The sequence below is a fragment of the Ambystoma mexicanum genome, chromosome 4q, assembly GCF_040938575.1.
Source record: "Ambystoma mexicanum isolate Mex_15411 chromosome 4q, UKY_AmexF1_1, whole genome shotgun sequence".
Lineage (NCBI taxonomy): Eukaryota > Metazoa > Chordata > Amphibia > Caudata > Ambystomatidae > Ambystoma > Ambystoma mexicanum.
Window position 1 is genome coordinate 323,295,190 of NC_090928.1, and position 27,312 is coordinate 323,322,501.

Consider the following 27,312-nt stretch of genomic DNA (forward strand, 5'->3'; position numbering starts at 1 on the left):
GGGTGGGCAAAGTTTCCAGAAATAGAGGTAAAATTACAGTAAGTGAAATGTTACCTAACAATTCCCCATCTCCTGCCCCCCCCCCCCCCCCGAGAGCCGGAGACCCAACACAACAAAGAAAGGCAGCCTGTAACATCACCCCTTTGGCAACGCCTCGAGGAAGTCGTATATCTCAGCCAGGTCTGTGAAAAAAAAGTGTTATTGTGGACCACTATGCTTAGATGGATAAAGCATGGAGTAATAAATGCCCTGCTTTTAAAGGGAGCACTTGGCAGCTAAGAACTATAGGCCTGCTCTCAACGGTCTGGGTAAAATGACTGTCCCCTTTGTATTAAAGTTCCCCAAGTTCTCGGGCTGTCCGCTGGATCGTCTCTGTCCTGGTAAATCAACAGTCTTGCTATTACAGGACGCAGAATCTGACGCGGTCTAGGCGCCTGCAAAGATGTCCAATGAGCGCCCTGGGAAGAAGGGCCAGCCAGAACCTCACTTATGAAGTCCTCCATGTTCCCCTGACACAGATGTGGGAATCGACATTATTTTGTTTTTTCTGCGGGACCTTGGCTCCAAATCCTCATTCTTATCGCTGATGGCTTTTTGCGCCGGAAGGCCTGTGTAGCTCGTCTCATCTCTGCACTGGTATCGTCCAGGACCCCCACTTGGTGCTCGCCCTCCGATATGCCCTCACTCTACTTAGTGTGATCCTGCATACGGTCCACCTTGAATGCCATAGTGTCCAATGTGGTATTAATGGAGGCAAACCTGCTTTTTATTTCAGCCAAGGACCATCCCAAGCTCCGGGGTGGGGCAGAGACAAGCCATTTAACTCGAGCCACCTGTGCCATTTGCTCCATGCCCAGCTCTGCTGCTGCTACTTTATCTGCACCAGCGGCCAAACAATCCTTGCGTGTGATGTGGAGCCATCCCGCTGCTTCTTACACCCGGCCATGAAGATGGCGCCCACTGATGCCTAGCCAGCAGCTAAAGTGTCAACAATTGCAGTGACAACCTCACCATTGTGCTTGTTAGGACAGTGTTTCTGAATTCCAACTAAGGGCTTAGTAAGAGAAGGAAGAGGGAAGCTCCCTTTTCAAGCTTAGCTCCGGCTGGGACTGCGGAATGTGTTTGAGGACAAACGCCTCCAGTGCCTCTGTCTGCATCTGGATCAAAGGGAAGCGCATTGTGAAATCTGCCTATGGTTCTCAAAGCAAATGGTTAAGGATCGTCACTGTAGGCTGGCAGCGTGGCTCAGCACCAAGGCCTTTGCCCCATGCGGCAAACGGGGCATGCCTCACCCAGGACCGGCTGGTCTGAGGAGCGGGCTGCTAAGTCCTTTGAGGGCGCCCTATCTGAGGGGGCCCAATACAAGGCCAAACGCCACAAGTCCGTTTCCGTCGGGGTTGCTGCGCAAGCACATCAAGCGATGGTCAGAACACGCTCATCTTCACCATCTACCTCCATATCCAGCCATCACTCCAGCTCCTCCTTGAAGAGAAAATAGGTTAACCCGGCAAAGCTGCGGGAAAAGCCAGAGAAGACGAAGGCTACGGCGCAGGAGAAGGCGACCGATCATCCCCAGAAGGGCCATGTGGCCCAGGTGAAGTCGACGATCGAGTTGGTGGTGGCCGCCCTCTTGAAGGTCAAGGGGGCTGACCCAATCAAGGTAGCCCCGGCAGTGCCCTGGATATACGTGCCACTGAGGTGGTGCCTCCGCCAAGCCGGTGGAGAGGACACCAGAGAAGAGGATGCCATCCCTGAGCCCAAAACGGACCCCTCGGGATGCAAAAAAGGGGGGTAGAGGAGGTCTCAACCATTCTCCAGGGCATGGATATTTCTTCCTTGGACGAGGAGGACCACATGTTCGTATACACGATCCAGGAGGACGTGGGGCACACCGACGGCGGAATCCCTGAGGGGGACGACTGAGGTGGCGGTGGTGGACTGCCAACGGCGCGAGTCCCAGTAAGCCTACCGCTCCAACCACTCTGAGGGATGCATCGCTGGACGTATTTTTGACCCTACATATGCCTAACTACACCGCTTGCCCCGGTGGCCCCAGACCATCCTCTGGTGAAAGAGGTAGTGGCACCCTATGCCGCTGCATCAACCTCCCCTCCTCTTCGTCCTCTCTCCCTCTGGATAGCGAGGGGAAGAAGTTAAATGCCATGGGAAGAAGGGTGATTTACTCAGCTGTGTCAGTCAAGGCAGCCAATGCACTTTCAATCCTGGCCAGGTACGACAGGGAGCTGTGGTATAAGATGGCCCCTCTGCTGGAGTTCCTACCCGACAAGCGAGTTGAGGCACTTTCCATTCTACCGTAAGTGGGAGGTGGCATCAGACCATACCATCAGTGGCCCTGGATATTGCGGACACGGGGTTCCGGCAGATGGGAATCAGTGTCTGCCTCCATCGTTGTGGCTGGCTAAAAGCCACCAACTTCCGTCTGGAGGTCCAGACTAGGGTGCTGGACATGCCCTTTGACGGGGACAACCTCTTTGGGAAGGCTGTCTACGAGTCTTTGCAGGCCATTAAGACTGACATGCAGATGGCCCATGCCCCAGGGCACTCTTCAAAAACGCATGTGCCGAAGCAAGATTGAACCGGCCAGGACGTTGGGCCCCCACCCATGCACCCCGGTGGCAGGCCAGCTGGTGGGCTTAGTCAGCGAGTGGAAGATCTCAACCACCCGATGGGTGCTGGATGCTCTCACCTACTGACACAATCCAAAGTTCCAGCGTAAGTGTCCGCATACTGCTGGTGGCCCGGCAGGAGCAGCACGTGCCTCAGCTCCTGCAGGAAGTACGGGCCATGATAAGAAAAGGGGCGATATAGCTGGTTCCAAAGCGGCTCCGGGGCACTGGAGTCTACTCCAGATACTTCTTGGTAAAGACCACCAGGGGCTGGAGGTCCATTCTAGACATGCTGCGTCTCAACAAATTCCTCAAGTCCCAAAAATTCAGGATGTTTGGGTTGCAGCACTTGCTCAGCCAAGTGGAGGAAGGAGACTTCTTGACGTCGCTGGATCTGAAGGACGCATACTTCCACATCCCCATTCACGAGAAGCATTACACGTTACTGCGCTTCATGGTACAGGGAAGGCACTGCCAATTCAAGGCCCTCCCCTTCAGACTGAAGTCAGCCCCCAGGGTGTTTACGAAGTGCCTGGCACCAGTGGGGGCACATCTGCATCTGCAGGGCATACACGCATACTTGTACCAAGGGAAGTAGCTGTTGCACACACAGAGGACCATCCCGCTGCTGAATCTGGGGTTCTCCCTCAACTATCCAAAATCTTGCTTGATACCATCGCAGAACACGTGTTCCTGCGGCCCAGGATCAAGTCTCCTGTCTGCCGGCTCCCTCGGAGTAGAGGATAGCGGCTCTGCTGTGCAAGGTGCAACAGCTGTTGGCACTGAAGAGCACCGCAGTGCGGACCATGAAGTTGCTGCTCGACAGGTTGCAGATGCAACCCCCCCCTTTCAGGAATTCCTGGATGCTTGCTGGATCCGGATGTCCAGAAACTTTGCAGACAACATTGCTCTCGATGAGTTCCGTTGAGCGTTAAGATGGTGGGGTGTGCGCTCCAACATTGCCAGGACATGATTTTGGAGCCCCCCCCGTACCAGGAGATGGTCACCGCAGATGCTTCTGTGGAGGGCTCAGGAGCCCACACCGGATGTCTCCACACCAGAGGCCTGTGGCTGCCGGAAGAGGGGGATCTCAACATCTATTTCCTGGAGCTGTGGGCAGTGTTCTGGGCCCAAAGGTCGTTCCTTACGTTCCTAAAGGGCAAGGTGTTGAGTCTACACGGACAACACCACCACGTTGTTCTACATCAGGAAGCAGGGGGACACCAGATAGCCTCTTCAGAGAGGCGCAGGACGTGACACTGGGCCGTCGCCCAGGAGATGTTCCTCATCCCCTTTCACCTGGCGGGAGTCAAGAACACCATCAGACTCCCTCAGCAGGGAACTGCGTTCCTGCCACGAGTGGGAGCTTGGACAGGACCAGGTGGACCACCTCTTCCTCAAGTGGGGCAAACCCCAGATGAATCTGTTTGAGGCGGCAACAAATTCCAAATGCCAGAGATTCGCTAGCAGTTTCACCAGCTGAGGAGCAAGGGGGGGAAATGTTTTCCTTCCCTTGGGGTGGCCTGTTCCTGTACGCGTTACCTCTGCTGCGAGTCATCAATCAACTTAAACTGTACTGATGCAGGATGATCCTCGTCGCCCCGGCGTGTTGGAGGTAGATTTGGTCCGCTGACCTTTTCAGCTCGTCAACGTCGCCCCCGGTCAAGCTGCCAGTGGTCGTGGATCTGCTTACCAGAGGAGGAGGCAGCACAATCCTACATCACGACCCATGGTTGCTGACTTTGATGACCTGGATCCTGCAGCCTTCGAGTTCGGAGGGTACGAGTTGCTGGCAGACTGCAGGGAGGTCCTTGCCAGTGCCAGAGCGTCAATGACTCTGAAGTGCTACGGGCACAAGTGGAAGGGTTTCGCAACATGGTGCCCAGCGCAGAAGATCAATCCTCTGAGGGTCACAGCCCTGCCGATTGTTCAATCCTTGGCCAAGGCGAGGCTGGCTCATCTGGTGGCTATCTCCCGCTACACCAGGTCTCCAGGACCATCTTCTCTTTGGTCCCACCGTCTTGTCAAGGAGCTCCTCAAAGGACTGTTGCGATCGTTCCCGCCGGTGAAGACGCCTGCCCTGGCGTGGGAACTCAACGTGGTACTGACGAGGCTCATGGGGGGCAGGGGTGCCTTCGAGCCTTCGTATCGGGCCCCTCTCATGGAAAACCGCGTTCCTTGTAGCCATCACCTCTGTCAGGAGCATAGGTGAGATTCAGGCCCTGTCCTGCAAAGTCTCATTCGACATTTCACGACACAAGGGTGGTGCTACGGACGCACCCCTCCTTCATGCCGAAGGTCCTGTCAGAATTCTAGCTCAACCAGACTTTGGTGTTGCCTGTTCTTTCCGAATCCTTTGTCACAGGCTGAATGGACTTTGCAATCGCTGGATGCGGCTTGTGCTCTGAAGTTCTATGTGGCAAGCATGAAGAACTTCTGAAGGATGCCTCAACTTTTCATGAACTTTGGTACTGTGAAGCATGGGAAGGCTTTGTCGAAGGCTTCCATCTCCAGGTGCCTCTCCGACTGCATCACACTGTCATCGGTTGGCAAACCAAGCGCTGCCCGGCCGTCTGAGAGCCCATTCCACCAGAGCGATCGCTGCGACAACTGTGTTCCTGTATGGTGTGCCCCTACTGGACATCTGTAGTACTACTGTGGCGGTTCACACACACATTCACGAGATTCTACTGCGTCGACAGGGATTCTAGAGAGGAGTCCAGGGTCAGCCAAGCAGTGCTACACAACCTGTTCGCTTGAAGCCGAGCCTGTTCCGGAGGTAAGAGTTATTGTTTCTGTTGAGCCTTGCCACCTCCCGCGGTGTTGTACTATTTTACTATGTATTCTTTATTCATGAGCTTGTGAATCCATGTCAGACCCAATGCTGGAAAGGAACAAGTTACTTACATGTAACTATTGTTCGCCAGCATGGGCCTGGCATGGATTCACATCTGAACCCGCCTGCCATCCCCTATGCAGCTGCTCTTGTTCATAATGCCACATTATGTGCTTACCAAATCTGAAGATGGCTGCCAGAGGAGGGGCTTAGGGAGAGAGCAGTCATTGGCTGGGGGCAGAATGACCCAGAGTGCAGTGATTGGTTTAGAGGACAAATACAGTTTGGAAGTGAAACTGTTTTTGTTTTACCGAGGATACCTGGCCTGATGGGGAATGTTCATGAGCATGTGATTCCATGCTGGAGAACAATAGTTACAGGTAAGTAACTTGCTCCTTACTTTCTGATTACTTTCAGCAATACAAGGGTAGTTGATCCTAGCAGTTGTGCGGTAACACTCAGTTAAGGAATCACTTAGTAAACCAACCTGCAAGTATACTTTTCCTGAATAGTGGAACACTAATTCAATTAACAGTAGAAACCTATAACCACATTCAGGATAAGTTCTACTAGATGAGTAAGACCTTTTGGTGTAATATACAATTAGTTGCTTTTTAGCTCAGTGGAACTCTTAAGGTAAGCAAGAACTCTTTACACTAATTTAGGATTGCACCAGGCAGACCAAGGTCAGCTACATCTACAGAACACTTTAAGAACGGAACACCTGCTATTCTAAGCAGGTAAAACCTGATGTAATATACTATTACAGATGCTTTTCACTCATTGGAACACAGACTAAGGTAAGCAATAACTTTCGAACTGATTTTAGGATGGCCCAAGGCTGACCAAGGTAAGTAAAACCCATATACTTTTTAAAGGAGCTACCAGCATCTTAAAGGTAGGTATACATCTAAGATTGTTTTAGCATCTGTATAAAAACGACCAGGGAAAGCAAAACCCAATGTCGCACTTTAAGACTGGCTCAATGTTATTCCAGGTTGGTAAAACCCAAGGCAGACTTAGTTTAGATATGCTATACAGCAGGTCAAGGGAAGCAAGACCCACATGGTGAACGTACACACGAGTATTCTGGAAGAAATAGTGAAGCATTACTTTTGGGAAGAGGCGCAACCAATTCACAGGTGAGTAAAATAGCCTTACATATGGCGCAACACATTCATTGTAAGTAATAACTTGTAACAAATCACTTTGAGTTAGTTACCATCTAACTCTTTTACAAGTAAGTACACTTCCATTTTTCTCGACGGAATCCTTTCCTTATCCAGTCCTTCCCTATTCTGTTGCAGAAGTTCTCTGAGGCAGAAGATGGACCCTAGTGGTCTAGGTGCCAGCAGTAGGCAGGGTGAGATGTGGTTCAGTTGCAGAAAGTCTGTGGAAGACTGGTCAAACAATTAACTAGCTCACTTTAGAGTTGTTAGGATCCAGGGACTTCTGAGAAGATACCCCAGGAGGATTCCAGCATTGGGTCTGGGTGAACTGAGAGGACTCCCCATCACAGAAAATGCCCCAAAAGCTTTACAGAAATCGCACAGGCTTAAGGTAAGTACTCCAGCCAACACAGTAACTCAACATGGGAGGAGTGGCAGCAGGAAGAATTCAGGATCTGCAGCCAAAAACCCAATCAATGGATTCCTTCTTCATGAAGACGGAAGACAGGACTTTGGAAGGGATTTTGCAGCAAGGATCATCTGGGATCAAGGCAAGAGTTTCTTTGCGGCTGGATGCGGCTCTGTGGTTTTGGTGCCCTTTCCATGAGCCAGAAGACTGAATATCGCTGATTGGATTTGCGTCACTAATCTGGTGCAGCACTCTGGTGAGGACTTGAGGCACTGGAATCCCGTCTTTGTAGGTCCTGCAGAATGCCACCAAAGTTTCAGCTCAACTTGGAAGACCATGCACTGCACGATGGCTTGAGGTACTAGGGTTTTGGGTATTGCGGCCCCACAAGGTTGCAGCACGACGTGGGATGGCTCAAAATGCAGGTTGTCGTGAGTCTAGTGGATCTCACCAGGCTCTGGGTCAGGGTCGTCATTTTCAGAGTCTCCAGGTCACTTGGGAGGAACGTTAACAGAAGGCTATGGTCGCACAGCAGGCTCTATGGTCGCTGTAAATCATCTCAGCCGCTTTTTTCATCTTCAGATTCAGGTCCAGTCATCGACTACCTCTTCAGCTTCCAGGATCAGACTTTAATACAGGGAACTCAGCCAATCAAACAGACGTGCTACATTGAAACCCTGGGTGGGAGGGTTCAGGACAGCCAGACTTTCAGTTTGAACTGGATTCTCGCAGGCAGTCTGAAAAACAAAGGGCTGCAGAGTTTTGGACTCCTCCCTCTCTTCCTGCCTTCAGACACTGGAGTCTGGGCGAGCTTGACAGAGGTCTCCTGCCAAAGATATAAATCTCGCCTTGGAGGTCAGGGCTAAGACTAAGTAGGGACAAGAAGTGCGAGAATGGCAAACGAAGAGGACTGGCCCATTTTAGTAAAATTGGCACTTATAGGCATGGGGGCTTTTACTGCAGCTGTGAAAACAGCCTGCGGGAAAGGTGCACGAAATTTGTAAATGTTTACTGCCAAAAGCCATTTAAGGTAAGCTTGTCACTAACAGAATTGTTAGTGAGAAATGGGTTACATTGCATTTCCCCAGCACTTCACACAAGGTGGGCAGGGATGTCATTTAGGGGTTGCCAGGGGTCGCAACTGCGACCCATGTGGCTTCCCTTGCTAGCTCTAAAAAAGTTTTTAAACTTTTTTTTTTTGGTAATTTTTTTGTTTTTAACTCAAGCTCTTGGGCTGCGGCCAGTGCCATGTGGTTCTTTGCTTCTGGGGTGGCTGTTTTTTTTTGTTCTGCATCTTTAAAAAAAAAATGAGCAGGGGTTGCACAAGTCTAACACTTTCAGCAGGGACCATAAATAAGAAAGAATAGGAATACCAAATGTTTTGTTCTGGAATTTTATACAATAATTGCTAGACTCATTTAAAGGTTTAATTCAGGCATACTTCAGGGGGTGAGTCAGTTCAGCATTTCATCCTTCTGAGGTCGATAAATGATAACCAATACAGGTTGGCTGATATTGCATCTCTATTTTTTCTATGTAAAGTGCTTAAGCGTAAGTGCAATATAATAACACATCATTTGGCCATGGACTTCTGCTTGCATTCACAGTAATTTGGTAATATGGGCTATACCCACTGATCTTAACAATACATATGGTGATCCATTCTTGTATGAAATGTACATCACATTATAGTGATATTGTAAACCTATTTTTCGTAGTGGAGTTAGGAACAATGCCTATTAATACCACTTCCTATTTTGTCAAGGGGTCAAAGGTTGTGTTCCGTTGCTTCCCGCGATGTCACTTCGGGTGGGGTCAAATTGCATCATTTCCTGTGATGTCATCGGAGGTCAAGGGTTAAGTGATGTCACTTCCGCTACCCCTGGCATTTTTGTGAAATACTGTCCCTGAAGGTGGGGGTGTGCTGGTTTCACCGAACAAAAAGTAGAAGGGATGGAAATATCCTTTCTTCCCTTGGGAACTGTAGTTCTCACAAGGTTAGCCAGAGAAAGTAAAAGTGGAGCCCAAAGGGCAACCCTGTAACAATTAAAAGGTGTATATACCAAAATTTATCAGAGGATAAAATTCAAAGGACACTATGGAGAGTCTAAAAACAATGACACCCATAAAAATAGTAAAAGGATCTGTGAATGTGGAAAGAGATTCCGACTCACTGAGATATAGGGACAAATATTCCAGTCCAGCAAAAAGCTCTGGGGTTCTCACAAGTGGAGTAGATTTAGCACCAAGGTTAAAATCTTACCGAACAGTGCTCCACAACGCTATGGGCCCCAATTTCACAGGCCAAGCGCCACAACCACCCTGAAGCGGATGTTCAATGCAATGAGCACTGCGGGCAGCAGGACACTCCCAGGGGGGCCCCCACCGCACTGTCCACTCTCCAGTGCAAGCCAGGTGCACCACCACAGCAGGTGCTCTCAAGCCTCTGTGCGCTTGCATCTCCATCACAGCCAGAGCCTGCCACCATAAAAACAGTGCACTTACGGTGTCATACTCTGCCTCCAGGCCAAGGTGCTGATGTTCTCTAGCTGGTCTCCACAGGGCTTCAGCCCTGCCAGTGTCTGGGTGCCAGCACACATTACACATGTTTTTTCAGTGGTCCATAAGGTGTCCATCTTTCTCTCTCCCTCCCAGCTCCATTACTGCTTCCAATGGGCAGTGGCGTCACCAGGAATCAAATTTAGGAGGGACACAGAGGGGGCCGCAAAGAAAAGTAGGGGGGGCCGCCTTTGAAAGGTGATGTGACGTCACAAGCACTCCTGCAGAAAGACTTTTGTGCACATCAACTACCCACTCCCCACTGCACTTCCCCCTCCCATAAGAATGCAGGCACAAAACAATTCAGTGACTAATGGCACTTTCGTGGACTACATTCTGATGGGAGGGGCTGCTCGATCACTGCTCGCTTTGAGACAAAAGGAGTATTGCTGTGTGATCTGCAGACATTTGCCTCAGTGAGTATCACAAATAACACCACACACAGGGAACATGATCACTGCTCGCCTTAGGTGGGGAGGGGGGCACAGGATTTCAGAGGGGGGCACTGCCCCCCCCCCCGACCCGACTAGCGACGCCACTACAAGGCAGGGCACACCCTGCTCCTTCACCCGCCGCTGAGCCTGTTCCCTGCAAGTCCCTATTTCCAGTGCTTCAGAGCGGCTCCTCAGGTCGTCCGGGACAGTTTGCGCGCTCCCTCTCCACAGGGCCTAATCGCATCTTGCTGGGAGCCTATTGTCTGCTCTTCGTGGTCGTACTGACCTATAAATTATATCATCTGGACCTCAACAGTATAAGGTGTCCTGCCAGTACTTTTTCACCACATAAACCTCAGCAGCCTACCCAACACAGAGCGGGCAGCGGGTACCTCGGTTGCGAGCGCACCCCTCACTCCCCGAATAACCTACTTAAGACGGATACGGTTAAGCTTTCTACATATGGTCCGCCCCAGCTGCAGCAGAGTGGTGTAGTAGCAAGGTTTCCTGAAGTTATGGTGTCACATTCTGGTACAGAAGCTTTCAACGTGAACTACCTTCCAGCTTACCATAAAAATCATGGATGCTGGCAGTGATGAGCGCTCTCGTGCCTTGAAATGAGTAATTCCTCATTGCTGGCCTTGTCTAGGGTAAAGCGTTTTGTGAAAACTTAAAATTCCTAGTTACGTTTTTCTACCCAAATTCCTTCAAAGGGTAAAAAGGAGATAATAATCCAATGTCCCTCTTGGCACTAAAAGTGAGAGGAAATTACTTATTGGGCAGCGAGCATATTCTCCAGTCTGCTGGTTTTGAGATTTTTCGGAGGCCTGTGTCCCGTATGCCACGTTTAGATGCTAGCCGTTTTGCTCCGGCTGTTTTGGTGCACCCCTCTGGCCGATGAGTCCATTTCAGTGTGGCCACAGTGGTGCGAAAGCCAACTCTGCGCTCGTTATTTGCTGTGTAAGGGTCGTTTAGATGCGGCTGACGTTGCAGCCTATGTATAAATGGCCCTTGTGCTCAACCAGCACCATAACGTTAAGTTTACAGTGCCCTGACACCTCCAGGTTAATTATGTTCACACTTACAAAATAAAAACACTGAAGAAAAGAAGGAAATAGAAAGTGAGGAAAAGGAAGGAAAATATGGAATGAAGGGAAAGAAATGAGGGGGGTAAACTGCTAACCTAGGTGCGACATTCGGTTTTCTCTTGATGCCGGCACAGAAAAATGTTATGCCAGGATTTGGGTTCTGAACATGTCGGAATGCCCTCTTCTTGTTTGAGCACTATGCTAGCTAAAGTTACAGGGGCATAGCTAACTACTTGATATGTCCCTGTATCTTTATTTTTAGTATGCGATTTTTCATTTTTGATCATACCATATGTACTACTGGTTTATTGCAAGTCATTTTTTTTCTAGTGGAAGCTCTGTTCTCAACAGGCTGTGTTTCCGTTTCCATAATTCAGTGATTGCAGAGCTTATTTTAGAAGACATTATTACGCGCAGCTTTCACCCAAAGGCATGTTGCCACTAACTCGAACAGGCCGCCAAAGCAAGAAAACTAAAATAGTTCAGTTTTAAGGGAGCGCCTAAAAGACATGTAGTTATCCAACGGCTGGAGGACGCAAGGAAGACAATTCCACAGTGAGGCCGTAGCCACTGAAAAGAACCAGCCACCAATCTGAACCAATTTAAACTGTGGCACCCTCCAATTTCTAACCCACCACTAGGTTGGAACCTTAATGTGGTACTTGCTAAGCTCATGGGACCACCCTTTGAGCCCATGCACAAATCTAGTCTGACACTTGATTTATAAAACTGCCTTCTTAGTAGCATCACCCCCCATAAGAAGGGTCAGTGAAATGCAAGCTGTCAGTGCAGGATCCTTTCTTTACTGTTCATAAGGATAAACTGGTTTTACGCACTCACCCTAGGTTCTCATCTAAGTTAATTTCCAAATTCCATGTTAACCAGTCTATTGAGCTACCGGCCTTCTTCCAGGAACCCAAGAGCTCTGCTGAGGTCAAACTCCACACACTAGATGTGAGGAGGGTGGTCCTCTACTATGTAGACAAGACCAGACCACTAAGAAAGACAGATCAGCTGTTTGTTTCCATAGCTCCAGGCAGAGATGGAGATCGCGTCTCTAAGAATGCCATCTCTAAGTGGATAGTCAGATGTATCCAACTGTGCTATTCCCTTTCAGATAAAACGCTGCCTTTTACGGCAAGGGCCCACTCTACAAGAGGTACTGGAGCCACTCTGGTTTTCATTGCAAATGTGCCCCTTGACACCATTTGCAAAGCAGCTACTTGGAGCTCTATTCACGCTTTTACTCAGCACTACTCCATTGACACTCATTCCAAGACAGATACTCAAGTGGGACAAGCGGTTCTAAGACATTTGTTCACTCATGACACTTCTCGAATCCCACCTCCTTCTAGCACTGCTCGCTGATCTATGCACAGCATATGATCTAAGCAGATTCCACAAGCCTCAGAAGGGATACATTACTCACCGTAATCATATTTCTGATGATTGTATCTGCTTAGATTCACATGCGCCCGCCCTTCCTCCCCTCGGTGCATGGATGCTTGTAGTCTTATCTGCTTGGATACTCTGTACTCGCACTACTCCTCTTGCTACCTCATGTCAGAAAAAAATACAATCTGAGGGTCCTACACGCGTGAGGGATCATGGGTACAGTGGATGTCACACTAGGGATAGTATTACAGGCATGCCCTAGTTCGGCGCCCATTTTCAAGTTTCGAAAAACAAAGGGTAATACTCTGCAGCTTCCACTAGATGCCGGCCTATGCACAGCATGTGAATCTAAGCAGATACAAGCATCAGAAATACGATTACGGTGAGCAATGTATCGTATGTATGTGTGTGTATATATGTATGCATCCATGTATACATACATGTTGCGGGGGGTTTCCCCCTGCATATATGTAACTATTGACCTTCACAATTCGGTCAGTTGTAATTCGAACAATTTTAGTTCGAACAATTTGTATACAACCGTCCCGGCACCTACCAGAGGACTGACCATCTCTCTCCTGGGCTACCTCGCTGCACCCGTCAACGTTCCTTGTGTATGCTTGGAACCTGGAGGCTTTTCAACTTGTACAGCAAGAAAACTGCTCTTGCATGTTCAGCCTTCTTGCATCACCAGATAGCGTGCAGTTCCTGCTCCTTTGTTCATCCCTGGACTGTGGGTCTCCTCTGGTGAGCTCCTGGATTGGTTGCTTTTCTGCACCTGTAGGGTAGAACCGACCTGCCCAACCCTTTTCCTCCCTTAAAGTTGGTTGAGCTTATTGCATTTGTTCCATTTAATCCTATGTGGGACTATGATCAACACTTCAAAATTAAATCCCTGATTTATTATGGATGGAGAAAAAGGTTGTCAGTAATAGAGGAATGGTTCCAAAAAGGAAGTGGCACAATGGATCAGGGTTTTAGATTGTATTTATTGTTCAATACATCCTTTTTTTTTTTTTTTAAAGGAGTGTCTTTGTCTCTTCATATATTTGAAGACCAGGTTTGATGTCCCATGTATTATGGTAAACACTTGCTGCTTTTATGTTCCCTAACCCACTACTAAAAACTATAAATGACTTGTATAGCAATTCTGCAACAGTTGGGGGTGAGACAGAAATGTGTCCATGCTCTTGCCCTTTTTTCTTTATATGTAAACGTGGCTAAAATTATAAACTTACAAGTTGATGCACCTTGCTTAAATTGAGACAAAAGTAACCTTGTTGTCTGAAGACTTGCACTGTCCTGGTTTCGGCACCGTCTGATTTGAAGACATTTATACATATGCTGAATGAGTTCTGTGAGGAAAGTTGCTTAGATATTAACCAACAAATAAATAGTTCATTTATTTTATTTATTACATTTTTATAGCGCGTGCAAACACTCATCAGGGCGCTTGAACCAGTTCCATGAAGCCCTTGGGCCAGCAATTTCAGTAAACTTTGACTCGGCAGAGGTACTTGTTAGTACAAACAACATGGTGGCAGATATTCATAGGTAGCAGAGGAGAGCAGGTGGCGCAATGACAGATACTCTTCATAGGTAGCAAAGGGGGTGTGGGTTGGAATCATGGAGGAAGATTGGAGAGTGGCCGGTGGTTAGATGAATAGGCAGATTTTTACGGTTTTTCCGAAATGCCCAATAAGATGCTTCTACTCTTAGTGTCTGAGGGAGTGCATTTCAGTCTTTTGCGGCTAGGACAGGAAAGCGGGTGCCTCCTGCTCTGGTACACTTGTACTTGGGTTGTACTAGTTTACAGGTGTAAGGGGTTCTAGTAGGTCGGTCTGTTTGGTGCATGGCGATGTTTTGAGTAAGATAAGACTGGGCCGTTTTTGAGATGCATCTATGTGTGATTGCAAGTGTCTTGAAAATGATTCTTTGCCGAATGGGTAGCCAGTGTGCTGCTTTCCTTGCATCTGATATGTGATCATATCTGTGCAGGTTTAAAGCAGCTCTTAAGGCATTATTTTGTATGGTCTGGAGTTTTGTAGGTTTGTGTGATGTCCCTATGAAGAGGGCATTACAGTAGTCCAGTCTGGCGCCCACAACCGCCCGAGCAATGTTAAGGCAACTTGCTTTCGGTGAGAACGGTCTAGCATCGAAGAGGCGCTTGGTTGAGTAAGCAGCACAAGAGGATATGGCATTAACTTGGTGAGGGTGGCATGGCATCGAAGTATACTCCCATTGTTTTAACAACCAGTGATCGTGATCTTAGTACAGTCTGTCAAAGGCAGTGTAATCTGGCCCAAGTTTTTTTTCAGTACCAATGGATGTCCGACTAGGAGTAGTTCATCTTCTCGTCGTTGAGGCAGAGGCCATTGGTTGGCATCCAAGCTTGGGTGGTGGTGTATGTGGAATTTAGTAGGGCAGAGTCTTTGGTGTAGTTTCCTGAGAAGGATTTGGATGGCATCCGCTTAGTGTATATTATACCCTGGGCTTCTATGAGGTCGAAAAGAGGCTTTGTGAAAATATTGTACAACGTGGGGGAGACACGAGCCTTGGGGCACTTCACAGTTGATGGGAGCAGGTGCAGCGCATGCTTGATCAGAGAAGACCTTCATGACTCGGCCTTCTAGGAAGGAGCTAAACCAATCTGGTGCTTCTGGAGAGAAGGGAGCTGCAGAGGTGAGGTGGTGACAAAGAATGGTATAGTCTACCAGGTCAAATGCCGCAGATAGGTTGAGGGAGGAGCAACAGTGCTCCTCGATCAGTGCTCCTCCTCGATCTATCCAGGTGACGAGTCGATCACCTGGATGGTACAAAGACCCCTAGGAATTAACGTGTTCTATTATTGGGTCCCATTGTATAGGTACTCAGTTGATTAGCTGCAGATTGGATATAATATATCAATATTCTTGGTGGAAAGCAGATGCAAAATAGTAACGCAATATTGACACAATAGATTCCAGTTGGATTTATTTTTCGCAAAATGTTGGCAATAGATCAGATAGGCTGCATTCTATGGAGCAGATTTGTGGTGATAAGCTAGTTATAACCAGTAACTGTGTTCTTAAAGAACCAGACTCTGGCAAAGATCATAAAATGTAGTTTAAAATGTAACTTGACATCGATGGCAGTGGTGGACACGAAACCAGTATTGTAATGGGTACGCCTGTGAGCCAACCCTCAGCTGACATGACAAAAATCTCCTAAAGCTCCTCTTGACATGAAGAGAGTAGAAGTCTTTTAAAACTGTTTCCAGAACTACCGAACCACCCTGAGTTGAACTATTACAAAGTGTAGCTGGTTAGGCAGCAGGCTTCTTAACTGAAGACCATGGAAGTAATGATAGAAAATTATTTCATTAGCTCTGTCGGGAGTTGTTTACATTTAATCCCCATTCGCCCACTCTTTCGATCGAAATCAGTTTGCTTCCTCCACTTAGCAACCCTTTTAAAAGTATGGAAACTTTTGGTGTTGCCCATTTGCCCCCTTTTTGGGGGTGGTGGAAATGATCAAACATTAGCCGTTTAGTTGACAAATGTAATTTGAAGTCTGTTTAGAACGAGTTTGGTATTGCGTGTGAATCATGCGGTTTAACCCTTGCAAATCAAAGTATTCAGCCATGTTTGCAATGTCTTTATAAGGTATGGCCTTTTTAGGTAGAGTGTATAGATAGTGTATTACTATTGTATTAATAGTGTTTTGCTCATGTGTATAGAGACTTTGATTGAATTTGCACACTGGGGGAGTCGGTCTCTTTAGGCAAAAGGGGCTGTCTATGGTAAGCTGGAATACGCGAGGGCCCAATACATTCTCTGCTAAAGAAATGAAAATCTAGCTTTTTCGGAATAGTAATACTAGCAGGGGACTTTAATTCCCAATGTGTGGCGCTGGAAAAAAACCTGGGCAAGTAAGGGTCTAGAAAAATCTCGGTCACTGGAAAATCATGGGTAGAATTCCTGGCAGGTTGGGGCCTAAAAATGGCAAATGGAAGCCAGCCAGGAGAAAACCCAGCAGCCCCTACCTGGTATCGAGGGAGCTCAGCCTCAACAATAGACCATATATTCATGTCAGCAGATTGCTTTATATTAGATATCACACTGAAGATAGAGCAAGGGGGCGGAAGTGATCACGCTAGACTAGAACTACTCTTCTCAGACATCACTTTGGATCAACGAGCCAAACGGGGTGATTCTTACTCACTGAGGAATGTCAGGCTGCGCCTGTGTAAATACAAAAAAGAATGGGACACCCTAAATAAAAGACTGCTAGAGATCCCAGATAATATCAAACAGGGCTCATGCAAACCTGACCAATTCATGACATACTTTTGGCAGATAAGTCCTCCGAGTAATGGGGTAGTAATCGAAGCAAACCAGTGCATCGGCATACGTATGATGAGGCGACCAGACAAGAAAAAAAACGACTCAATCAGAAATTGAGGCAGTTGAAAAAAGCAGGCCTCGCCAGAGAAGCCTATGAAAAGGAGTCCAAAAGAGCATCACAAAGGTACAAGTAGTGGTCTATAGCTAGGAGGATGTGGCGACTCCAGCAGGATGGAGAGTACATGTTGAAACTAGCAGGAAATGATGACACTGGGGAATTCTGGTCAGTGATGTGCCGCCTGGAAGGCAACCCAGATACTGCACTATGTAATTTGGTTCCTGAAAAGAGCTGGATAGAGTATCTGTCAACGAGTTTCAAGAATACCGGGGGATACCGAATATGCTCTAGATTCATCTGCCTGTTGGTGTCTCCTGCTAGGGGTGCAGTCTATAGCAGATTTAATCACCAAATCTTCCAATTACAAAGCGGCAGGGCCGAATGGTCTAACTTACCAAGTATTAAAAAAACAGCCTTTACTTTGGGCCAAAATACTATCTTGGCTGTTTAGTGAGATCCTGGTAAGTCAACACTTCCCTGCATCAAGGAAGTCAGCGATCATCATTCCACTCTTTAAGGGGGGCGATTGACAACTACCCACAAACTATCGGCCGATCGCCATACTAGATATCGAGAGCAAACTATTTATGAAGATCTTATTGGAGGAGTTACAGAGGTGGGCAAAAGAAAAAGAAATCCTCTAAAAATACCAAACAGGCTTCCGAAGCGGACACTCGACAGCAGTAAATGGCCTAACACTAAATATCCTAAGTGAAACATTGGTTCAAAGGAGAACAGCTATACGGAGCCTGGGTAGATTTCGCGAAGGCATTCGACCATGTTAATAGAACACGCTTATGGATCAAACTGAAGAAATGGAGTATCCCGGAAGGACTTTGATCTATGCTGGTAGAACTGCACAAGGACTTACCTAGCTATAAACCCAAAGAAATCAAGGATTCTAGTTTTCAAACATCCCCTCAAGAAAATAAACTACTTGGATTGGAAGCTCGGGGGACAGAGCATTCCAACAGTAGAAGATCTAATATATCTGCGTTACAAGGTCTATGCAGCTCCATCACAGGGGAAGGTAGAACAGGATGTGCAATAAAAATCTCCCATCTCGTTCCACAGATCTTGTTTTCAGTCATGCCACTAGTCAAATTCTACATGGCCGAAGTGGTTCCAGTGATTCTGTATGGGCTAGAAGCAAAAACATGTCTCTGGAATACAGACTGGCAAAGGCTAGAGGGGCTGGTCTGGAAGAGTATTATGCCTGCCATCTAGCCTTTCAATGTCTGCCCTCAGATTCAAACTGGGTTTACGGTCACTTAAAGTGCAAGTTGAATGGAAATTGATCTCCTTCTTTAGACTCATAAACACAGCCCAGAAGGATACCCTGTTTTACGATCTCAAAGCCCATTTGGAAGCAAAAAAAATCAAAAATACTTTCAAATATATTAAAGATCTATGGAAAATCTGCAAAAAAGCAGGTACCGACCTAGACGCTCATATCCAACCCTGTAAAAGCAAAAAAACACCTGGAAGAAACAGATTAGATAATGGCAATTGACAAGCTGCGATCTCAGATCCCAGAAAACTGCTTCCTAAAAGCAGAAAAAAACGGAGTCCTGGCTCAATACCTTCTGAAATTTCCAGACAAGAGGATCAGAATGAACTTTCTCAGAATAAGGCTCAATATAGCTCACACAGGAGAGATTCTTTCAGTTAGAGGAAAAGGGGAAGAGGCAACTGCCTTGTGACATCTGTAAAACACCCTCCAATCGCTCGCTGAAACACCTATTGATGGTCTGTGAAGGCACATGTCTGGCGAGTCTCGTATTCTTTTCAAGATTTGGAGTCTGTGAGGAGTCCCACATGCCAGACATGTTCTGGGGCAGACTCATTTCTGGTCATACCAGCTCCCTAACAGCAGTGGTGAACGTTCTTGAGAAATTTGACATTTCGATGACCAAAAAGGCGTCAAATCTTTTAGGAAAATCTTGGTCAGGACTGTTACATTGTATTGGTTTTGTTAATAGATCCTTCATAATCATGTTCTGTTTTTATTTTATTTTTATTTTATATAATCCTTTCAGTGTTTTTTGTGCAAACATAAGCCATTAAGTGCTTATTTTATTTGGTTCCATATTCATAGCACTGGAGAGCTATGCCTGGTGACTAGACAAGGAAGTTTAAAAGTAAAAATTAGTTCACCTTCCTTTTCTCTTTTTAAAGTTGTATTATTCGATTGCTAACTGTAATAGAAGTTTCTTTTTGTAAAAGGTTTTTAGTAACCAAATACAATTTAAAAAAAAAAAAAAAATAATTTACACACCATGAATCAATTGTTTAATTAAAATAGCTTATAAGCCTGGAGTCGAATAAAAGCAGTTGAGGATGATGGCTTTGGTGGTTGCTCGACTCTGTGGGGTGTTTTAGCTGCCTCTAATCTATTAATGAACAGATCAAACATGTATTTTTTATATTCTATCATTAGTGCGCCTCTTTTTCTGCTTTATGCTGCAGTAACTGTTGAACTGATTGTCCTTGAACAAATCTAAATTTAACATTGTTTAAAGGAGAAATCTGGCAACAAAATGGAAACTACCAATTCACGAAAGCCTGAGAATCTGCGAGGCTGTGACTTGCTTCAGGAAGTCTCGGTTACTATTCGAAGATTCAAGAAAACCTCTACTTCAAAGGAAAGGTGAGTTTTACGGTAATGTTATTATGGTAGGTAAGTGAGTGCAAATTTGCTTGAAGAGACATGTTTCAATTATATAACCGTGACAATATAAGTCTATAATTGAGTAAGTTGGCGAAGTTATGTTTCTGGCCCTGGAGAAAAATGACGCAACCTTACCTTAAATGTTGTCAAACTTTAAACTGCCTATACCTCACATAAGCTTGTTGTAATTGCAGATTAGTATTTGATATCAATCGTTAAATATCAAGTCTATTGAGAAAATGTGAAATCCTATGCACCTAACCTTTAATTCTGCAGAGCCTCAACTATAACAGCATTTTCCGTTTGTGCTTCTTTCCTGGGTATCCAGTGATAGTCGCCGGGGAAAAGATCACCACGGGGCGACATTTCTCCACATTTGCACTCCAAAGAAAATCAAGCACTTTCCCCAAATAGTGTAGGACTGGGGTGTATAATAGTAATTAATACAAGTCTTAGAATATGTGGGGGAAGGCTTTTATGGGCGCATGGGGGGGAAAAATCTCCTACCTACTGACTTTTTCTCAGGCAACGTTTTCACAAAACCTCCCTGGTAATGATTGGATATTTGGTGCTATGGTCCTCCACAGACAACCTAGGCTTCAGTACCATAACAAGCTAATGATTATCTTTCGAAGTAAAGATGTTCTTTAATCAAATGTTTGTTTGCAGATGCGGTTGTCTGACAGTTTGCAGATAATGTGATTATCTGCAAAGCTGGATTGGACTCTAATGCGAACACTTGTGTGCTCGATTTTTCCAGCAAGGTGTTCTCGCCACACTGTTAATCATTACACTTTCAAATGCAATCTAGAGCCCAGAATACTATTTTTACAGTAAGTGTCACGGATGGCTCAGAGAATCCACGCTTGAAAAGGTTTACGATTTTAATGGGTCCTTTGGCCGTCCCTCTTCCTCTTGTCTAGTTAAGAAACCTCTTCCTTACCCAGATGTCCCTAGCTCCTAGTTAGTCTATACTAATTAGTTACCCCTACTGTCTTAGATATTGAGCTGGAAGTGAAGTACCCGAGGCAGAAACCCATATATATATATCCTTTAAACGCGTCTTCAAACCGCCATTACTCTCCAGTCGTTGTTCTAATGGGTGTATGGGTTTGTGCGGTACAGGTTCTCTGCCCCCTTTCTATCACATCCATGTTTTCCTTTCCCTCTCCCTTATCTCCTGCTACAACTCCACTCGCCTCTACTCCCTTCCCTCCTGTCACTCCCAGGTATTGACTCCACCCTTTGATGCCACTGCTTTCTTTTATATCCCACTGGCTCTCTCCTTCATACCACCACTCCCTCCTCTGCACCTGTTAGGCGAGATTTCCAAAATCAGCCCTGCTGGGAGGATTTTGGGAGGCTACCCTATGATGAACAGAGAAGACCGAAGTTAGCCAAACCATATCAAGCTAAAGTAGCAGAGTGGCAAGTCTTGGTCTCAGGAAGGGTGTGAGTGGTTTAGGACTAATAGGAGTCAACACAGAACAATAACAAAAATTCCAGTGATAAGGTATAAAAATAAATCAGTTTGAGGCCTTTAAAATGCACATTAAGCAAGTAAAACCTTTAGTCAAATATTGTCACTCAAACCCTTTAATTAAAACAAATCGGTCACTGCTTGGCAAACCGACCGCTGCCCGAGAGCCCATTCCACCAGAGCGATCGCGGCAACGACTGTGTTCCTGTCTGGTGTGCACCTGCTGGGCATCTGCAGGGGTGCTACGTGGAGGTCCATGCACACCTTGACAAGATTCTACTGTGTTGATGGGGGTTCCAGAGAGGAGTCAAGGATTGGCCAATCATTGCTACGCAACCTGTTCGCTTGAAGGTGAGCCGGTTCCGGAGGTAAGAGTAATTGCTTCTTTTGAGCCTTGCCACCTCCCGTGGTTGTGGAATGTTGTACTGCTATGTATTCTTTTTTCATGAGCATGTTAATCTATGCCAGACCCCATGCTGGAGAAGGAATAACTTAATTGCCTGTAACCATTAGTCTGTCATGGATTCACATGTGAACCCTCCTGCCATCCCCTCTGCGGCTCTTCTTGGCCATACTGCCACTTTACATGCTTACCAAATCTGAAGATGGCTGCCAGAGGAGGAACTTGGTGTGGCCAAGGTGCAACGGCTGTTGGAACTGAAGACCGCCCCGGTGCGGACCATCAAGTCGCTGCCCAATTCCTGGATGCTCAGTGGATCCAGGTGTCCGGAAGCTTCGCCGACAAGATTGCTCTGGACAAGGAGTTCCGTCGAGCAATACGGTGGTGGGGCAGCCATTGGCTGGGGGCAGTATGACCCAGAGCTCAGTGATTGGTTTAGAGGAGAAATGCAGTTTGTACGTGAAAATGAAACTGTTTTTTCTTTTACCCAGGATTCCCTGCCTGATGACAGGGAATAATCATGAGCATGTGAATCCATCCCAGAGCCATGCTGGAGAACAATAGTCACAGCTAAGTAACTTGTTCGATATGGTCCAAAGAAACACACTCTATGTACTGTAAAAATAAATTGTTTATTTAAATAGAAGTAGGTCCAGATAAATCTTGAGGGGAAATAAATACTGTAACATATATAAACACAATTATAAAAACCAACTCGATGCTTAAGGGATACAACCCAAAGTATGACCTTATTAAAAATGGCAATTAGCAGTTCAAGGTGAGTCAAACCTATTGCACATTCAGAATGCAACCCGCTATTCTTGGGGTAAAACCAACTTTTAGAATAGTCAGTAATTCAAGGATAGTAGACCCTGTCAGTCATGCAGCGACAGTTAAGAAATCGCTTAATAAACCAACTGTTAAAAGTATACTTCTTGCAACATTACTTTTTAGAACTCATTTCAGAGTCAACAGCTCCTATGTTCTTGAGGCCTTAAGTTACTCAATGCCAAATAAAACACGCAGTAACTATTTCTGAATGCAGCCAGCAATTCAAGAAAGTAAAACCCAGTTACTTTAAGAAAAACCCAAGATATTTCAAGGTAACTAATGGACCTTATGACTATTTTGGAAATGCTCTAAGCCGATTCAGGGGAGGCGCGACCCAGTGTTAAATGTTTAGAAGAGCAGCAGCTGTTCAAGGTAAGTAAGGAAGCATATATTTTTAAGTGGGACTTCAAGCAACTCAAAGGCAAGTATTAACTCGTGGACTGTTTTCGATCTATATAAAGCAGGTCAGAGAAAGTAACACCCTACGGTACACTTTAAGAAAACAGTTTTTCAAGGGATTTTAATTCTATTGGTTAACTTACACTAATTCAGCTAGCCAATGATTAAACAGTACCAACACTTATTACTTTTTAGAAGGGGGGCAAACACCATTCAAATTAAGTAAAGCAACTTGTATATGTTTTAGAGGGCGCACCAACTCAAAGGCAAATATAACTTAAGGACACTTTGTCACTTCTTCTTTCACAGAGATACTTACTGCACTAATTCTTTCAGCAATTAAGTACTTTTACACTTGTTATACTTTTGAAGACCGAATCCTTTTCTTATCCATTCCTTCCCTAGTCTATTGCATGAGTACTCTGAGGCAAAAGAGGGACCCTAGTGGTCTAGGTGCCAGCTGTGGCAGGCTGAGATGGGTTTCTGTTGCAGGAAAGTCAAAGTTCCATAGGAGATCTTCGTAAACAAGTATTAAAGTTCAGAGTTCGTTGAAGTGTTCAGGGACTTCTGAGACGCCTCGCTATGTGTTCCAGCAATAGGCCTGGGCAAGTGATATGGGCCAACTGCCAACCACACATCACCCACTCAGCCTCATAGGATGCACACCAGGCGTAAGGTCAGTAATACCCAAGCCCACACAATACCTTAGGAGAAAAGGGCTTCAGAGAGGATGCCTTCAGGATGCAGCAGCAGACCTGGTCCCTGGATTCCTGGTCTGGTGATAAAAGAACTGGACACTGGATGTTAACTTGCAGCAGCAGGCGTCGGAGGAGGCTTACTGCAACAAATTCTTCATGCATTTTGTGTGAATTTGCTGTATTTTTACAGCAGTCGGAGGAAGAACGAATATCACCGTTCGCTTTCACTTCACTCTCTCGGTCCTGAGGGGCCACCCAAGTTTGGGACGGATTCGGACTTCGGAAGACCACCAAGGTCGTTCCTGCCTAGAATCGTAGGGAAAGACCTCCAACTACATGCAAACAAATAACGAAAAAAGGAGCCAACCATTTTAGCAAATGGTGGCTCTTCTTACCGAGGCTGATTGATTTAACAGCCTACGAGTAATGACTAAACGCCATAAAGGTAAAAACACTGGCATCAGCCATTCAAGTAAACTTGCAATTGTAACAAAAATGTTACCAGGTTAGTAAGAAAGGGGATACATTGTATCCCCCCCCCCTCACCGCCACCCCCCAGCACTCCACATAAGGTGGGGGGTGCTGGCTCACTTATACAAATTGTAAAAGAGATGAAAATCCCTATTTACTACTTGGGAACAGTAGTTCACCCAAGTACATGAAAAAGAAATTAACAGGGGAGCCAAAAAGGGCAACCTGGCCTAAGGCCAAACGTTTTTGGGAAACTAACATCACCCAAACACTATGGAGAGGCATGAGGTCACCCATAAAGAGTGAAAGACTAGGTGAGAGGGGAAAGATTTCCACTCACCGAAGGACAAGGAAATATCATTACCAAGTCCAAGCATAAAGTTCTGAGATTGACACAGGTCAGGAAGATTTATCATAAATATGAAAATCTTACCTAACTGCTAAAACTAGTTTTTGCATATTTCAGTAGAGAAATAACTACTGGGCCTCTAAAACCAAATCGCCGTTAAATGTGCACCTACAGTTAACAAGCCTGTGGTCCCTGCTCACAAAATTGCTGAAGTAGCATGCAGCTTTCCAAAATGCAAAAGGCTGTGACCAGCCAGTGAAGTGCACATGGAACTCAGGATGCTGATACGCTTGGGACAACTCACAGTACATTTGGGACACCATGCTCTGGCAGACACTTGGACTTTCAGGGACACATGCAGAGAGTTAAATCGACAATGTATTGGATGGGAACTCGCTGGAGAAGGTTGGTGAATCAGGAGGAAAAAAGGTAAAAGATCATGATACGCCCAACACTTCTGCGGGGGCTAGGAGTGCCGGAAATAGGGAGATATGTCTTAGCGGCCCAATTGGCGCCAGCATTGAAATGGGCAGGTAGGGACTCCCTCCCAGGGTGGGAGGGGAAATGGAACAGTCCGCGACTGACACCCCACTATGTATGCTACCATTCCTTAAGCCAAAAGCACGAGAGAGAGGAGGTATCCTATTGGAAGCGACAAAAAACGACACTTCACACCTGGGATACGGCGCTCCAGGGCAGGGGGATCAAACTAGGCCTGGGTCCAATGTCCCCTATGGTACATAATCCAGATTTTTCGCCTGGGCTCCAACAAAAGTTCTGGGACGACTGGCAGGGAGCAGACGGTGTCCTTACGAGACTTGTACCAGGATGATGCCCCACTTTCCTTTGAACTATGAAAACAAAGATTTGGCATCACCGAGCATCACAGATTTAAATATATACAAGTGCGTCACTGGATCTCACACCCAGAGGTAAAGCGGGCTGGATTACGCCCCCCAGTAGGTCTAGAAGTCACAATACGGGAGGGGACACAGGAAAAAGGGATCACTAGACTGTACAAGTTACTCGATAAATCGCAAGCAGATGAAACCCCCCAATATATGAAGGACTGGGAGCGGGACATAGGGGAGGAGATTACACAGGAAGAATGGAGCCAAATCTGGGGGAGGGCGCACAAACTATCCAAATCCACGGCAATCAAAGAATCAGCATATAAGTTATGCTATCGTTGGTATCTGCCCCCATGTAGAATACATAAAATGAACCCCACGTATCCTTCAGATTGTTGGCGCCAGTGTGGAGAAAGAGGTGACCTGTTCCATATGTGGTGGTCGTGCCCAAGGATAAAAGTGTATTGGAAAGAAATACTGAGTCCAATCAGAGACATAACAGGTGCAGACCTACCACAATCCCCTAAGGTCATTCTGTTGGGGGCAGTGTCAGAAGGGATATACGCAGCTTCAGGGAACAGAGCGGCCCTCATCACCCACCTACTGACTGCAGCAAGGATGACAGTGGCCCAACGATGGAAGTCAGTGGAAGGCCCTACAGCCCCATGGTGGTGGATGAAAGTGTGGGGAGTTATGGCGATGGAGAAAATTTGCGCCACAAAGTCAGGGACCTACCTGAAATTCTTAGCCATATGGGATCCACTTCAGGACTATGTGGGGGAGAGGGAGACTCAATTCTTTAAACCCAGGACTCTAAGAAACATTCATATCGGATAAAGACAGCAGAAGACATGGAGTCTCAATGCCAAAGTTCAAGTAGGTTAAATAATTTGTTTATACAGATGTTAATGGTTGTAACATTGCTGTAACCGAAGGCTAACTGTTGTCTTGCGTTTAAAAAAGATAAAAATGAAAATAAAGTTGGTTAAAAAAAATATGGTCAACCGACTTGCAGCCTGTTAAACCTTAGGTATGTTGTTTTAGCAGGTTAGAACTTCCTACCTCGCATGCCTTGCTGAACTTTGACTTATGTTCCCATTGCACGCAGTTCTCCACATCTTGGAAGACCTGCAGTGTGCACACTTGGGATGCTACGGGCTCACCTTACTGTCAGTAGTACATGGTATTATATTGCCAGACAATAGTAATATGAATAAAAAGTAATTGGTAGCCCACTCTTAAGAGTTTTTCAAAGCCACTATCTGGGATACAACTTGGAAATGGTTTCTTACAATCCCAGTTGAGCAAAGCCACCAAGGCTCCTCTTTTAGGCATCTTTCCGTCCATATTCTGTGTCTCAAATTTTTGATTTTTGTTTTTTTGAACCTGTCCTGACATATTTACAGCCAGTGAAGCCTTCAGTGTCACTTCCCTGGCCTTTTGCACATTTGTCATGGGGAAACAGATCAGTCCTTCAGACCATCGGTACTGGGAAGCTGTTTCACTTGTCATTTTACCTGTTTTACTTTTGTACAGTACACACAGCATTTTACATTACATTGGGGATACGTTTTCTATCCACCTGGTCTTTTACACTGTGTATTTCTGGTTACTTTTATATGCCTAAAGACAAGCTGGTGGCAGCAGTTACATTTTTACTATTTTCGCATCACCTTTAGTGTGCACATTACGTTTACCGTGTCTGGGTACTAAAAGTGGCTAGAGACCTAAAGTTGCCGTGCCAAGAGATTTTTCGCTTCTTGTGCTATATTGTTTCTTGGCCGCCTTCCTGCCTTCTCCGGTCAGGAAATCCCACGTATGCTATGGGAAAGCTTATGTTTTTGTGGCTAGTGCATGACATTTTTCTGTGGACCCAGGAATTGGGTTGGACTGGCTGGTTCTATTGGGTCTGGGATTGTACTGTTACCTGAAAACAGTTTTAATTGACACTAGTTGTAGCTGGGATAGACCGCACAATCAGCGGTGGCCCAGCTATGACAAATTCATGGTTCATATTGATAATGGACAAACTGTATTGTTGTATTTTAGCATAATTGTTTTTTATGTTATAATTGAGTGAATTGATGAAGTGTTTGAGTATGAATGTAGTATGGTCGGTGTGTGGTTTGGGATGGTTTTAGATGGAAATGATGTATCGCACTAGTCCAATTATGAATTTGATGGATTGTCTAATGAATGTAT

The 27,312-nt window shown here is 46.1% G+C and overlaps 1 protein-coding gene across 5 annotated transcripts in view; it reads left to right on the forward strand.

Annotated features, from left to right (window-relative positions):
* Positions 1-27,312, forward strand: part of BIRC6 (baculoviral IAP repeat containing 6) — a 3,097,233-nt gene that overhangs the window by 474,081 nt on the left and 2,595,840 nt on the right. For all 5 annotated transcript variants that reach the window (XR_011268132.1, XM_069607902.1, XM_069607904.1 and 2 more), the window contains exon 17: positions 19,483-19,610. Coding sequence is in view for 4 of the 5 variants with exons in the window: in XM_069607902.1 (XP_069464003.1) it covers positions 19,483-19,610 (128 nt within the window). In the remaining variant the exon portion in view is untranslated. The remainder of the gene's footprint in view (positions 1-19,482; positions 19,611-27,312) is intronic.